The sequence below is a fragment of the Engystomops pustulosus genome, chromosome 6, assembly GCF_040894005.1.
Source record: "Engystomops pustulosus chromosome 6, aEngPut4.maternal, whole genome shotgun sequence".
Lineage (NCBI taxonomy): Eukaryota > Metazoa > Chordata > Amphibia > Anura > Leptodactylidae > Engystomops > Engystomops pustulosus.
In genome coordinates this window covers 53517849-53535319 of record NC_092416.1, presented here as the reverse complement: position 1 = coordinate 53535319, position 17471 = coordinate 53517849, and the positions used below count along the sequence as shown (strand labels likewise).

General features: G+C 41.7%; 1 protein-coding gene across 1 annotated transcript in view; it reads right to left on the bottom strand.

The window, feature by feature from the left end:
• FOXJ3 (forkhead box J3) overlaps positions 1-17471 on the bottom strand; it is a 68021-nt gene that overhangs the window by 30022 nt on the left and 20528 nt on the right. The window contains exons 2-3 of the mRNA XM_072156126.1: positions 7962-8028; positions 4526-5005 (exon numbers count right to left, since the gene is read on the bottom strand). Of these exons, the coding sequence (XP_072012227.1) occupies positions 4526-4849 (324 nt within the window). The 5' untranslated portion in view covers positions 4850-5005; positions 7962-8028. The remainder of the gene's footprint in view (positions 1-4525; positions 5006-7961; positions 8029-17471) is intronic.

Below are 17471 nucleotides of genomic sequence, written 5' to 3'. Positions count from 1 at the left end.
GTATATTTTATAATTGTAACTCCTGACAAATTTTTTGGGGTCTTTGTGACAATTGGATTTTAAAAATGTTGGATTGTCATAAGAATCAGGATTAACAATAAATCTTAATAACAGACCTTTGATAAATATTATGGCGGATTGTAGCCTAAGGCTAAAGAAAATTAAATTACCAACATCCAGAGGTCTGTTTGTAACTAGGGGTCGTGTGTAAGTCGGGAGTTCTTAAGTAGGGGACCGCCTGTATTTACTTCCATAGAGTTTAGCTGCAATGCCAGCCACAACCTGGTGGCAGGGGTGGTGCTGAACTGTGGGCCTACAGCGTAAATCTCACCACGAAGCTGCTATGGACCTCCTGGATGAGATCCTTTCTAAGTGTCTAAGAAGCAAACCTATGCAGTTCTATGATCCTGCCCAGGCACAAATCCTTTCCACCCAGCTGTGGTTCTGTATTTAATGTGCAATATTAATGTGCGTGACATTAACTTACCAATCCCGTCCCATGATAAAGTGTATTAAACCTGCATTTCAATACAGCCAAGCACAACACAACTTCTTCATCTACTACTGCTCCCAGCATACTAATACAAGGGGAGTCCCGTGAGAGTATATAGACATCACAGAGGAGGCGACCTCCATGGTCCTGAATGCAGAGCGGCATATTACCATCGATGACCCCCCTCGGTAGTGGGCATGCCATGGCCTGCTGATGCACACTCATGTGTTCGCCAGGGGGTCTCAGGTGCATCTCTGTACAACGGTGCACAATATGATGGCACTATATAAATAAAGCTTTATTATTATTCTTGATATGTTATAAAGAGGAGCAACTATCCCACTATAAACAATACTTTATAACCATTTCTATTCACAAAAAAAAAGGGCTAGAAAACACCCAACAGGGGATTCATTTCCACAGATTGCCGGCAAGTGCCTTTAGGTTTGCATATGAGACGCATGGTGGAAGCCAACACCACAAATCCTAAGGATCTGCTGCACCTTCAATGTCCATTTAGACACCATAGCCTCTGCACCCCCTAGAACTGCATCCCTAGCGTTCCCCACTGCTATCAGCACAACATCCCAAATGGCAGCGGTGCAATGGAGGGGAGTGGTGAAGAGCGCTCACTCCCCCCTCCCTTCTCCATTCAGCCATGTGCTAGGGCTGGATTAAAAAAGACCTGTTAGGTTGATTTGTGACCCTTGCCAACTAGAGGCCATTACAGACCTGTGGTTTATGGTTCCAAGTAGACCTTTTTTACAGCTTTACATACAGAAATGATAAAACATTTATACTCGATGTGAGTCCTATGGGACACACACGGACCTCAGATCCGATGCGGGATGTGAAGCAAGGACAGTATCCCGGCTGCACTCCGCACGCGCCACACCTATGGCCGGGGTTCAATATCCCAGGTATGGTAATATATGGTAGGAATAATTCCCCCCCCCCCCCCCCAAATGCTTTAAATTGAAACCGGTCGATTTGGGACACATAACCACCAGTCCATAAGGTCAGGTGGTTTAGTGTCCCGGATCTTCCAGACAGGTTCCCTACAAGGCACAAGGAGACATTGAATCCAGCAACCAGGCAAGCATAAAGGCAAAAGGAGGTGTAGTAAAACTTCGATTTATTTCATCTTCTTAAAATGGGTCAAAAAAGGTACCATAGAGGGAATAAACTGACGCGTTTCGAACTGATAGGAGTTCTTAATCATAGTCCCTATAAGCACAAACACCTTGTGTAAGGCGCTTTAGAAGAAAGGACAAAGCAGGGTTTTTGAGATCTGACACTAGGACTACAAGAACAGCATTAGGACTGAAATCAGATTTCAAAACTCGACAACTTACACAGCAAGATGACATGTTTCCACACTGTTCGTGGACAACCAGCCCAATACAGAGAGACATACAGGTGTCCCATTCCAGTCACTAATATGGGGTGGGGTCCCTATATTACACTGGGGATCATATACTATTGTGGGATTAGCCCTTAAAAGCTCATCTTGGTCATGCTACATCTCCACTCCTGACTGACTGGTTGATAAGACTACAGTCTGTCCGCAGGGACTGTGCAGTTTGGGGATTGTTCTATTTGTAGAGCCGGAGTTACTGCATGAGGCTATTTATATCCTGGGATCACGTTCGGTCTTGTCAGTAAAGGTATGCACCTTCCCCAGTCACACAGGCCGTGCTAATAGTGAGGTGCTTTGTGTACTCTGGACAGATTAGGAATAAATCATCACTCAGTTTAAAAACAAAACTTCTTGTTTTTTTTATTTTTTAAGTAATAGTATTCAAGACAACGTGATCAGTCCAGAAAATATCATGTGCCCCACCATCAAATTTACCGTACGTCAGACGCACTTCACTACCTGCAGTGTGCACACACCCTACACCAAGAGGAATGACAGCACTAGCTGGTTCTCATATTCTTACATTTACAGGCGGAGTAACAGAGGGACGCAATGCACGGTTCTAGAAAAATGTTTCTGAATTTATATTTAATGAACTAAATACTTCAATATTTTTCAAAGGAAATCTACCATCAAATACAAGAATGATTAACCAGGGGCACTTACTCATAGATCCAGGCACAGTGGCTGAGGAAATCTTTTTGTATTTGTTGTCCATGGCCTCCTTCCTTCTAAAATCAACTTTTAAAATTATGCCAGAGGGCTCCTGGGGGTGTTATAAATACCGCTCTGCGCTGCAGTTTCATAGGCTGTTATACTGTCTCACCTTCTCCCTGCTCCCTCGGCACTTTCCCCCTCTCTCTGCCTGATGTGATCTCACTGCAGCAGAGTAAGTTTTATCATACGGTGTGAGAGGGGAGTGACAGCCTTTGAAGCTACAGCACGGAGGAACTCCGGTTACACCCCAGGAGCCCTCCAGGCTCATTAGAAAAATTTGAAAAATTTATTTTAGAAGGTAATGTATAACAAATAGTAATTTAATGTAAGTGTCCCTGGATTATCATGATGGATTTTGATGGTAGATTTCCTTCAAAAAAAATATGGATGCCAGAGGAAGACACTGTTCCCCAGTATGCTAAGCTGTATGATTCCTGTTCAAACATTAGCTCATTCATTCAACAGGTTGGCCACTTTACCTCATGTTTTTGTAATGTGCGTGTAAGGGTGGTTTCATATCAGCATTTTTTTCACAAAAGTAATTTTTAACTGAACCCATTTTTGCCTATGGAAAAAGATACAGATTAGTTTTCTCTTCCTGGCTTCAGTGATTTTTCACTGATGCCTTACTGACCCCTTCATTTCATGGGCTTTTTGCACACATTTTTTTCCTTCTGATCCACTGTTGTCAGTGAACACAAAAAGAACGGTTTCTAACTGATCACTGAAAAAAAACTGAAGTGTGAAAAAGCCCATTAAAATGAATGGGTCAGTAAGGCATCAGTAAAAAAGTGAAAACTGAAGCCTGGAAGAGAAAACCAATCTGTATGTGTCCATAAGCCAAAATGGGTTTAATGGGAAAAAAAATCTATTCTATTAAAAATTCTGCACTGCTTATGTAAAGTGGAGCCTCCCGTCTTTTACCTCACCAACCAGATATTCCTGTCATAAAATGGCCGCAGATTCTGTCCATGAACAATGGCCAGTTATAGATCACATGACCCTCCACCAGCCGCCATTTTATGGACAGCATTGTCTGTCTGATTGATGAGGTAAAAGGCATATCAAGAAAGCGATGGAAAAACTTTTAATAGATGTATATACCGGTAGGTAAATTACCTAATATCCTGACCACACACACACAGTAAAAAAAACAAGGGCAAAACAGCTTGGGAGGCAAGACTGGAAGGAGGAGGATAAGAGCCTATGTAAGAGAAAGACGGAACTTTCCTCTGATATAAAACATAATATTTCTGGTTTTCATTTACTTAAAAAAAAAAAGTTGAAGTTTTTCATAAAACCTTTCATGAGTATTTATTAGTTATTTAGTTATTCATTAACTGTTTTAATCCCCCATAACCCGGGTACAGCTGCTGCTTCTACCCATAAGTTTTGAGATACATTTTCGGCTTCCTGTAAACTCTTTTTGACTCCAAAGTTTTATCTGTAGTTTTCCATTAGATAAAAAAAATCTGGTCTGTTAAGCCATGTAGCAATTTCCAAATTAGCGCTATTATCTTCCATTTCAGAAATCATAAAACGTTACTTGTGAAGATGGTCCATTCTGCTAGTCTATGTACACACAGCCACCTTCCTGGCATAGACTGTTCCTGCAGCACAGGCCTGAGATAGCACATGCAGTAAAGAGTTCAATGATAAATTATCATACGCCATTATTTATGTATACAATAAAGGACATCTACCACCAGGATAAAAGACTGTATGTAAATTAACACCTATGGAGCCTGGAGCCCCTCAGACTCATTTGTACACAGTCTTTCATCCTGGTGGTAGATGAACCCTTTAAACGGATAATGGTGTAACCACGCAAATATCAAGTGAAAACATAACAGCACCATATGCCATATTGAGCTCTACACAAGATAAGGACTCACCTTCCAGCCACTTCCAGCCTCCTTGTAATACGGGAAATTATCACAGATCCACTGGTAAATCTCACTAAGAGTCATTTTCTTTTTTGGTGAGCTGTTTATAGCAAAGGTGATGAGGCTGGCGTAACTATAAGGGGGCTTCCCGTCTTTGTGCTGCTGTACTTCTTCCTGGTCCAGTGTTGTGTTGGGGTCGATGAGGGTGCTCTTCTTGGAGAGTCCAGAACCGTGGGTGTTCTGGTTGGAATCAGCATTCTGAATGGCAGCTCTCACTGTCAGCTGGGGAAGCCAGTCCATAGAGGTGAGGCTGCTCTCAAGTTCTGAAGTCATTTTTGGGTTTCAGGTTTTTTTTTTATATATATAATTTTCTTTTTATATAATTTCGTCCTATATTGTGCTTCCAGGTGTGAAAGAAAGGTAAAAACGTTTAGCTGTCCAGGTAGATTAATTTAAGACTTCCAAATGAAGGGATGACCAATGTTTAACCTGAAAGAAAAAATATATATGTCATGATTGGACGTAACATGAGTGAGCAAACACACATACATACAAATATACAGGCAGTCCCCAGGTGACGTACTGTAGGTTTGTTCTTAAGTTGAATTTTTATGCAAGTCGGAACTGTGAATTTTATCATTGTAACTACAGCCAGAAGTTTCTCTGTGACAATTGGATTTTAAAAATGTTGGGTTGTCATAAGAACCAGGAGTAATAATAAAGCTTCATTACAGACACCTTTGACAACTATTACAGCCGTTTATTGTAGCCTACGGATAAAGTACAGTAATTTAACAACATCCAGACGTCCGTTTGTAACTAGGGGCCATCTGTAAGTTGGTTGTTCTTAAGTAGGGAACCGCCTGTAAATAACAGCAGGTGTGTCATTGTCCTACAGCACTCCTAGAGGACAACTATAGCATTACACAGCAGGAAGACTATACAGGCGATCTCTGGTCTGGCTAATGAATTAGGGTCTTGAAATCGGGAACTCCCATTATTGATGATTTTCTCAATATAGACGTTGAACATTACTTTAGATTTTGTGCAAGAATCTTAGGGACATCTCAAGGCCATCAGAGATCCAGGGGAATTGGAGGAAAATTTACATTGGATGAAAGGCGACTCTGGGTAAAGTTGCACCCATCCTTCATCTCATGAGTACACCATTGAGATAATACAGTGAGACCTGCATTCAGATGAATGATAAATCAGATCGCAAGTCAGACTACAATTTGCTGCGCTGGCTTTCCTACAATGTGACAGTAACTGGACTTATCCTGCACTCGCTGATAAGGCTGCCTAGGCTAAAGATGTAAATTATAAAACGGACCGAGAAGACAGACTATGCAGAGGAAAAAGTACTAAATGTCAAAATAGAGAGACAGAAATAAATGTAATCCAACAAAATATATATAAAAGAAATAATTTTAAAAAATTACGGTACGTTCAACAGAAAAAACAAGAAATATATTTTATTGCAGATTCTGAAATATTTAAAAGTTGAAAAAGATAGAACATAAACATAATATACATCAGAACGTTTGTCTCCACTGGTCCTGTGTGTACCTGTGAATGATGTGGTACATCCAGGCGTACACCTTGTATAATGAACAGCTATTCTTCCTGGCTTTACCACATACACACACCCGTGGCTCAAATTAATGAGCATGTATACGCAACAGGGAGAGATAATATCCGGTCAGGCTCGTCTGGGGATGGCCAACTTGAAAAAGTTGAGTTATGTTGAAATCAATCCTATCTATCACTGGAGAGATGGGACAACCCAATATATAACCAGATTGGTGACTGATCCCTCTTAAAAGTATTGCGTTCCATTGATTATGTAGGAAAAGTGAGGGATAGGGAGAAAATTCCAACTATGTCAGAATCAGTAAAGCCTATTAAGGGATGCACATAATGACAGTTCTCCGAGGTGCTGAAAGATCTTAAAAAAAAAAAAACATAAAATAATAATCATGTGTCCCTGTTAATAGGAAAGGAGAGAAAAAAGTCTAAATAAACAGCGCTTTTTCCTGCATCTAATTTTAGAGGATTTCAATGAGAATTCTAATGATGGCTTATGTCTAAGATCCAATACTTTGCTGCCGGGGGATAGGACAAGGGCAGGATTCCAAAAGGAGAAGCAAATTGATATTTATCAGATCACAGTAATTATATTCCACAAAAAAATATTCAGAATCTCTCCTTAGGGACCAGAGAACCCGAGTAAGGAATATTCTCATGTACTAGCCTACAGGTATATTCATAAGGATTCCACAGAAGAAGCCTCCTGGATTAACATAATATCCATCTACATTATTAACAAGAATTTTTCATTAAAATTGCATTTTGTTATGCAAAAATGCCAAAGAAGCTTCGCACTCACTGAATAGTGTTATAAATGCTCCGCTGGAACACTGATAATGAAATCACCATGTAAATGAGACCTTTAAGGATTAAAAGTTGAAGCCTATAGATGGGTTGGACCGACATTTATATGTGTGGGGCCTGCCGATCCACCCCCCTCCTGGAAAAGCAAACACTCGTCAAGATAAGGTTCTGACAAGTTGGCCCAAATCCTCAACTATACCTGCACTTTCGAGTGAGACGATTGGGTTTTTTTGTGAGGAGAGATGGTGGTCACTAGGTAAGACAACTGAGCATTTAACCCAAAGCTTTGTAAATTTGGGGTCTAAAGTGCTCCGTGCATGAGAGAAAGTGTTGGTCACAGACTATCCCATGAAAACTTGCATCCTTGCATTCGTAGTTCCGGCAGGGGGGATACAGTGACCCTTAATTGATACTCTCAGGGTCATTGACACAGAGGTCTGCAACTACCAGAGAGTTTGGGCACCATAATACCATTGATAGTCTAAGCGAAACATGTGATCACACTCTAGGCTACTGGCTGGTAAGAACAAGGATATTTTGAATGTGAAACGGTGCACATGAAATTTTATTTAATCTGTATGTCACAGTGTTAACTTTCCATGTCTGTTTGCCACAGGATGTTTCAGGGTTTGGTGCCCTTGATGGGTGGCCTTCAGATACGCCTCCTCACTGCAACCCCTGGCTCCCTTCCTCGGAGCTTAGCCTTTATAATGGGTATTTATTACGGAGGGGACTGAATGACCCGCGCGTAATAAAGTGCCTGGTGAAATGGGTGCTTATGATGTGTAACGCTTCAGTTCACCTGTGGTGGAGCTGTAAGAGAAATAACCTCCATACCACATCCAGTGACACACATTGGCTAATGATCCGAGGACCAAAGATGTCTATATACTTCAGATGTTGCAAGATTTAGGGGTAGAGCAGAAAGTCTAATACAAATAGGGACGTCTACTTTCTCAGATCATGCTGACAGGTGTAGTTTCCCATCACCTGGAGACCCATGGGTCACACAGCAGATCTATTGTGGTAAATATGGAATAAGAGACCTCACCTCGTGTGCGATGTCACCAATGTGTAGATCCGTTCATGTAAACCCATCTGGACAGGAAGTAAGCCAGCTGAAAAAATAATGGAGAAGGCGTCAGTGTGGGTGGAGGTTACCTTACAACCTGTGATAGTCTAGTAATAAGTGTATGATCACTGTGGGTACCAGTTCTGGGACCTGGACCGATCACATATCCTTTTCCAATGGACTTGCAGTGAGTATATGTCATACTTTTCTTTTTCTGTCAGCCCAAAAGACTTTACATGGGGCAGCATCACTCAACACCCATTCTAGAGATCAAGTATCTTATCACAGGCTTATGACTTTGTGATCTACAGAACCGGAGATACAGGCAGCTAACAACATAGCTGGAAATTCGAGCTGCAGGAAAATAAACTGATCCTTCCTATTTTGTAACTGCCTGTATGTTCAGTTATGTAGCTCACAGAACAATGTGCCTAATGTGAACTGAAAGATGAAATGATCTTTTATATGACACCAGAAGCAGGTTTATAGGTGCTATAGAAGCAAACAATAGGGGTTTCTGAAGTGCCACTTCCCCTGAAGAGCCAAATACACCCGACTTTGGGGGAGATTTTGTTTTATAGGTAAGCAGGTGAAAAAATTCAGTTAATGGGGCAAAACCTGGGGACAGCTTCCCTTTAGGGCACATTCACATGTACGTCCCCATAGACGGCAATAGCGGCTTGGCGGGGATACGGGCCGCACACCGCAAAAAGATAGAGCATGCTCTATCTTTCGGCGTGTGTGCGGCCGTGCACCGCTATTCTCTATGGAGGGAGGAGGGGTCACCTCCTCCTCCTCTCCAGCACACGGCGGTATGTCCGCATGGCGGGCATACCGCTGTGTGAATGTACCCTTATACAGTTTATGTAAATGGTATTTCTGTCCTGTATCCACTGATATATGAAAGAACCTGATGAAGTGTAATGACTTAACTCCGATAGTCTCGCCTCCATCAAGGAAAATATTCTCCAAGCATGGAAAGAGTTAATCATTAGCCTCCTTATCTGATAGAAGTGAACAGACCTCAGAAGGTTTGCAGAAAAAGGCCTGTTGCACAGAACGAGTGCACTGACTTCTAATAATGTAATGCCATTTTTCTGTTTCCTCGTGAGCTAAACCTTATGGAGTAGTACAGACACAGAAAAATCTTTTTTACTTAAAAAAAAAAAAAATCACAGTGATGAATACATGAAAAATTTTGACACTTCAGATAATCTGATTAAACTTCTGATAACACAATGGATGTGCTAAACTTATCTTAAGGGGGTTTTCGAGATTAATGTGTAACTCTATTCACACCCACTGCTAACACATCAAGAGGATGAATCACTCTTTTATACCTGGGTAGTTTTTATTTTTAAGATCTACCATGATAAACTTACTCCAGGCACAGTGACAGTGGTAATCATTAAGAAGGGCCCTCAGGGGGCATTAATAGAGCCCCCGCAGCTTCCTGCACAGTGTTACAGCCTGTGAAGCTACAGATCAGTCCACTGAATTGTGATCAGACACGGACCCTATAGCTCTGTACTATGAGCATTCAGACAGTGCAAGCACAACAATTTGACGTCAGAAAAAAAAAGTCACAAAAATGAATCCAAGGAACAAAAACGTGGACGTATGTTATAGGCCTATACTGCAATGTACTATAGTAACAGTAATATATAAACAACTAAGCGGATAGGGTTGTCTGCATAAGCCCTTGCTGTGGACACCAGCCACTACTATCACTTATTGCTGTGACAGCACCCATTACCAGGATTGCCACCCACATGAAACTCAAAGTGAAATACCCATAGTTCAGCTCACAAATAATGTTTACCAAAATGCAGGTACGCCATACAATCTCAAGAGTGTATAAGCGTGTATAGAATGTATAAAATATGTTATATCACACATCTCCAGAATAATTTCCCAGCTGTATGTTCAGCGGCCCTTTAAGGACCATCACATCTATTCTTCCATGTCCTCAGAGCACCAGCCACATCCAGCGAGGCGGTCAGTGCAGTTTTATAAATAGGCGTCTGCATTATTAAGCGGCACATCTCAGCATGGTCCTACCTGAGACCTTTAAAATGAGCTGACACCAAGATTCCTGAAAATATTGACTTTCCCCGTGACTCATCACATCGCTTCTCTATGATGAGTCACTGAATGTTTTTACAGCAGCACCGAGGAGTAAATGTCGGCCTGAGTGCAATTGTGAGACACCACTATGTGACAATATGAGTAACCCAGGTAAGTGTGTGGCTGGACAGAGCCACAGAACCAGTTATACAGGCTGTAGAGGCTCCCATTACCCGTGATCCCTGGCCGCTAAACACAGCCAGACAGGTCACATCAAATACTAAGTAATTAATCATGAGAAGTTTCATCACAAATTGTTATCTTTCCAATGCACTGAAGATAAAAAGCCAAGCAACTCTGCAAGTGGTCCTAATAAAAAATATATATAATTTGTTTTGTGTATGCAGCTTCAAAGCAGACTGATGTGTCTCCATGTTTACAGACTACAAACAAAGCTTTTTTGTAGTCGTCTGATCCTGTAGTAACGGGATGATGGACTCATTCCTATAGACTTCCCTGGCTTTGCTCTATTTTTTCCTAATAGGCTCTTAATTACCCTTTTAAAGATTTCTGGATCTGAATGACCCTTATGAGATACACAAGTGTATCGTGCCCTTCCATTATTCAGAGGAGTGGGGGGGGGGGGGTTAATAAGTTTATCTGCAAGAAGTAACGGAAGCTTCCATAACTGGACCTCTATGCAGAAATTGAATAGAAATTGTAAAGTTATAATGATTTTACAAAATCATCATATGCGATTCCCCCTTTAAAACAGAATGATGCCCAAATTGTGCTGTTTGCCCTTTTCTTTACAAAGTTATGCCATTTTCTGTTTTTGCCAGAGTTGAAGCGGGCAAAGACTAATGTCTGCCTGTCTATGCCCTCAAGCTGAGGCCAGTTAGTTTGCCCACAGAACCCATGATGCCTTGTGTTCTCTCAGCATTAAATGAAATCTACCATTTGCTTTTATGCTTTGTGAACCAAACATACTTTAGGAATGCTGTAGTTACACTGATGCAGAAACATATTTTGTTTAAATTCCCGAACTCAGCGGTTTTGCTGAAAAAACTATTAAAAATTATGATAAATGGGGCTTTGGCACTCCTGTGGCTCATCCGGCGCTTCTCCTCTTACCCTAATCATGCACTGCTTCAGAGAATGCTGTATTCACCGTGTTGTCCCTGACAGGAAAAAGTAATCAATCATTGCACCATCCCACAAGCTGATGTATATGAATCATCCCACTCATGTTGATTAGTCTTGTCTGGACAGTTCAGGAAGATCAGTGAAATAAGGCAGACAGTATGCACCCAGCTTTCCCAAGGTCCTGAATTTTATAATTGCTTTTTGAGCAAAACCACTGTAATCAGGGATTAAACAACATAGCTTTCCACATCAGTGTAGCAACAGCATTCTCAAGGTATGTTTGGTTCACAATGCATAAAAACAAATGGTGGATTACCTTAAAATCCATTTAGTTTCCCACAAGTGTGTTCCACTGAACACAGCACAATGCACATACAGAATGTATATGGTGACCAGCCTAGCAGCTTCCAGAGCCTCTCTGCACAGTGCACAAAGTGCAGACTGCAAGATGAGGGAGGGGAACAGTATGGAGGTTTAGAGAGAGAAAATTCTGTAAAATCGCAGACTGGGAAGAAGGAATTGATAGGGAACAGGGGAGATCTTGTACTCCACTATTCTGTGCAGGAAACATCTGTAGCTCTGCTACATGCACATCGAGCACTGTCACATGATGACCTCCTCTGTGATCAGGGAGAAGCAGCCACTGTACTCCCAGGATAAACTATGGACTCACAGTGCTCATCAGCACAGGCAGAGGAAGCAGCTACTGCAGCACTGAGATCATCTGAGGTGTATAGCTGGATGTAGGCAACAAAGATAATAGGAAAAGTTGTTTTATATCCCAAGAGCTATTGATTTGTGGAGAGAAAAAAATAAATAAAACTTCACAGTTACTTAGAGGAAATCTAACATTTGTATTTATGCATTGTGAAAGAAAACATACCGTAAGAATGCGGTAGTGACACAGAAACATATCTTGCTTAATCCTGAACTGAGTGGTTTTGCTCAAAAAACAAATATAAAATTGAGGACCTTGGGAAAGTTGGGTGCCCTGGCTGCCGTACATAAATGCATTACTTCCACACACAAAGGAGCTGCCTGAACAGAGCAGCTGGGGGATAGTACAGCGATTGATTACTCCTGCCTGTCATGGACAACACAGCGATGACATTCTCTGCTTATGCTTGGCAGGATGAGGCTGGAGCAGAGCAGAATTGGGGTAAGAGGAGAAGCGCCTGAGCAGCCACAGGAGCACCAGAGCTTCATTATCGTAATTTATTATTGTTTTTTCAGAAAAACCACTCAGTTTAGCGATTATACAAGATCTGTTTCTGCATCAGTGTAGCTACAGCATTCTCAAGGTATGTTTGGTTCATAATGCATAAAAGCAAATGGCAGATTTCCTTCAAGTTTTTTGATCATGGTCCTTATTTTGTTTCTATAGTGGAAGAGAATGGAAGCCCTGATGAAGATGTGTACTGGACTTTAGAAGTCAATGATAGTTGCATAGTCAGTAGATGCCATGACTTGGCACCCCACTAATCTGATATTGGTATACACCAACACACTATTTTTATTTAACCAACTTGTATTCTGATCTGACATTCCAAAAATTCCAGCGTATGGTTGTCACAGTGAAGCACATTGTGAGGGGCAGTGACAGGCTGCCTGCAGGGATTCTCACTTGGACAATAGTTCTCTGACATATGGGATTCCCCATGTTGTGACACATGCTTCTGCTAAATAAATAAGAGCATTCAGACTGTCTAGAGGAGGGGAGGGGGCGAAACGCTTGACTAAAGACATGCTGAAAGCAGAAGGGAAGCCCTGTGTCCACATTCTGCTTCTACATTCACAGCCATCCTTGTTTTGCAATAAACACTTGGGTAGGACAAGCCCAGGACAATAAAAAGCTCATAACATTGTAAAAGATATGTATAAAAGGAGCTGTAGCCCTATGCCGCCGACAACGGGATGCTGATCTCCCATAATCCACTTCACTGCAACTACTTGCATGCAGACTTTATAAAAACAAAAAAATAAATAAAATTTACAGAGCTCCAGTTCCATATCCATTTTTATTACAAATCTTCGGTAACCTCATAAAGTTTCATCGAAAAATGGAGTGCTGTGGATTATAATATAGACGGTTTAGTATTCTAGGGGGTCCACGGCCACCCAAACCACCTACCAAAATTTTATATTCAGAAGGACCTTCCACCATGAATTCCTCATACATCTGTTCAACAGACATGTACACAAAGGTCTTTTTAAAGGGTCCAAAAAGTTATAAAAACAGCCGACTGAAAGCAGGCAAAAGGGGCGCATCCTCCATTCCCCATGAAGCTTGATCCTAGTTCCATGTGTAGGAAGTGATACCAGACTTGTAGGGGCTATAATATTCATACAACCCCGGGCCCTTGGCAGTCTTAATCTACCCCTGCCTAGAACCCCAAATATATTAAAAAGTGTGCACTAGACGCTTATTCACAAGGTCACCCTTAAAAGGGGTTGTCCACTTTCAGCAAATATTTGATATTTTTTGTGTAATGAAAAGTTATACAATTTTATGTTTTTCTATATATCTTGAGAGCTTAAAAGGTGTTGTCCACTTTCGGCAAATAATTAATATTATTTAAGGAAAAGTCATCTAATTTGCCAATATACTTTCCGTACCAATTCCTCACGGTTTTCTAGATCTCTACTTGCTGTCATTCTATAGAAAGCTTATCTGTCTACTCCAGTGAATAGATCTGTCCATGGTTATGTGATGGAGGTGCACGAGCCGTAAGTGTCACACAGCTCCTATTACTCTGTGTGATAATAACGCATCACCATGGGCAGATTTCTAGTCACTGGAGTAAACATAGAAGTTTTCTATATAATGACAGCAAGCACAGATCTAGAAAACCATGAGGAATTGATACAGAAAGTATATTGGCAAATTGGATGACTTTTCCTTAAATAATATTAATTATTTGCCGAAAGTGGACAACACCTTTAAGCTCTCAAGATTATTGAGAAAAGGTATTTATTAGAATTAGAAACAATTTTCCTCTTGATGAATGTGGCAAATCTACAATGTCCATGAGGGGCATTTATCTGGACTTCTACTCCAGGAAACCAGTGTAAAAGCCATGAAATAATCACAATGCTTTGGCAACACTATCTCCATGCAGAGGAGTCGTGGAGGGACGCGGCTGGTGGCGGAGTGGGCCGTCGCAGGGCGTTCCAGGCTAGCAGTGGCCCGATACCTTGACAAAGCAAACCTTTGCCTTTAATTTCGACATGGTTTTTTGCACAAAATAATCCCAGTTATCACCAACAAAAAAATGGGACTTGTGCTTGAAATATGGCCTGGGTGCCCGCAAGGACGGCTCAGAGTGCCACCTCTGGCACCCATACCATAACTTTGTTCACCACTGCTAGCTCTCTAGTGTTGATTCTGGACTATGAAACTCGTACATGAAGGGATAATGAGCACATCCAAAAATAACATGTTACACAGCTCAGATAGTTAAAAAAAATATTGATCGATCTAGAATAGGAGAATGAAACTTATTTCACTCCAGGTCACCAGCCAGAACCTGCAGACATCATTTTCTACAGCATTTATAATCCCAGTAGTTTCCACCACAATGGTTCTCACAAGCCAAGAAATGGATAGGAGATGATCTCAAGGAGGTGCTGAACCATTCAATGTACACAGCAACCACTAAGAATGTGCAAAGGAGCATTACATTATTGTCTCTAATGTTAGGGTTCATGTCTTTATGGAGACACGTAAACAGCACTCAGCTCTCTACATGTACCACAATTTACTCATCTCTCAGCTCCTTGGTCAAACATGGCCCCAAGATACTACATGACCCCCCTTGACTAAGTAGATAATATCTGCACCAACAAGCACCTTAGTTGGACTCACTATTCTGCTTGGTACCATGCTCTTAAAAAGCAACTCCAGGTCTGGTGTTCCCTGTAGTTAAAATGCCTTGGAGTCTGCAGCTTCCCCAACAGGGGGCACCAGTTGCACCCCCCCCCCATCCTCTGGTGCCACATTCTGCAAGGTTTGTTATTTGTCACCCAGTGGATGGCCCTCCTTTGTAGGTACACACAGGGAAGATTGACATTTATTTCTTCTGGCCTATAGTAAGTTGTCTGTGGCTGCCTTGTTTTCAGAGATCATTCAGCTCTGGTGTGAATGATAAAGTTGGCCTGCACCTTCATAGAAAGCAGTGTTACATATTCGCCCTCAGGAGATGGATACTGGATACCAGTATTTATGTTTTCGCTCTTCATGTAGTACATTGCCTTAAAATTTCACTTTTTCGATTTGCCGCCAGCACATTCATTCAAGTATACAAAGAGGTTTAACCATGGAATATGTTGTGTGGTTTTCTGCTAATACAAACATCAATATTGATGGGGTCACAAGCTTTTACATCAGTAAACTATCAGCTACTTTAGATCCGGTAATTCCCTCTTTTATGTGAAATATATCCAGTTGATTAACATAACTCCTCCCAAGTAAGATAAGAATGAGCAGAGAAGAGTCACTTTTCTTCAGAGACTCACTTTTAGAGGTTGAAGTGAAAGTCTCACTTCAGAGACCCTTAAAGAGGACCCTGTATAATCACTACAGTAAGCAGCTCCTATCGCTACCCCAGGAGGTAGCAGCGTTAAACTGTAGCTTTAACAGAACCCTCTGATAAAGCTGGAAAACCCTGCAGTACATAGCGCTGTGAACGCCAGACCCAGCTTACAGCGGTCCGGTGTTCTCATGAGGGGCGATTCAAGGCACTCCCCTCTCCATATCCTCCTTCCCTGGACCACCCTTCCCACGCCATAGGCCAGCAGTGACTGCCAGGCTTCAAGTGGCAGTCACCACCTCCTCATAAATACACCGGACCGCTATAAGCTCATTTTCAAGTTTTTTCCCTTTGGATGTCGGGAGGATTTCCCAAAATGTCCTTACAAGGGAGGGTAAAGGCACATCTTTCTGTAGGCAAATAGAGTGGGATGCACCTGCTCCTCCCCCCGAAAGTAGGAGAAGCCAGTGAATGGCTGCTGCCAGTGTACAGGGTGTTTTCCCCAGTGTTTTCAGTGTCATTATAAAGACAATAACATCACTGGGTGCTCCCTTCCTGCTATGCAACATATACACATACAATACAAAACTAAATTTTGGACATACCTTCTCATTCAAAGATAAAAATTGTAGATTCACACTAAAAGGTATCAAAACTATGAATTAACACGTGGAATGAAAATACTGAATACAAAAAGTGAAACAACTGAAAATATATTCTAGATTCCTTTGCTTCAATTACTGCTTTGCACACTCTTGACATTCTCTTGAGGAGCTTAAAGTGGTAGTCACCTCAGTAATAAGTGGGATGTCTTGCCTTATAAATGGAAGAAAGAAAACAAAAACAACAACGGAAGAGGACGGCGCCTCGCGTAATAACGTAGGGATAGGTCAGTAGCAATTGAGGTGAGAAGTCGGGTGCTCACCTGATGACCACTTGTTAGTAAGCGGTATATAAATAAATCCAATCGGAGGGAAAGAAGGTTCTTATTTGTAAACCAAGGTTACTGCAGCAACTCCTACGCTCTCCAAAGAACCGGTAACCAACGGCACCGTAACGTAAATAATACAGGAGTGCACAAAAAGAGGGGTGCGCTTGTAACCGGAAATAAAGTAAGATCTCCAAATGTGATGGAATTCACACTATTTATTGATATAACATAAAAGTCCAGTGGTTACGCGTTTCGGGGAGACCCCTTCGTCAGACCAATACTACAGGCTAATGTTATAATGTGTTCCATCCACCCAATTCTGCTTTTCTCAATCTGAAGTCCGATCCAATATCCCGGCTGTTGGAGATTTCTGTTTATGAAATCCTGCGGGATTGGTGCTGGAATTCAGACAGAAATCTTTTATTTTTTCACACCAAAGGTTCTTGTCAGGTCCTTGAACAGAACCTGTGCGGCAAACATACACACAAGAGGGAGCTGGGGATGACCGCCCCACGCGTATCGCCACCTGCTGTGGCTTCCTCAGGGGCCCTGACGAAGGGGTCTGACGAAGGGGTCTCCCCGAAACGCGTAACCACTGGACTTTTATGTTATATCAATAAATAGTGTGAATTCCATCACATATGGAGATCTTACTTTATTTCCGGTTACAAGCGCACCCATTTGGCTCTCCCCTCTTTTTGTGCACTCCTGTATTATTGCCTTATAAATGGGGTTGGAACCATCAGTTGTGTTGTGCAGAAGTCAGGTGGATACACAGCTGATAGTCCTACTGAATAGACTGTTAGAATTTGTATA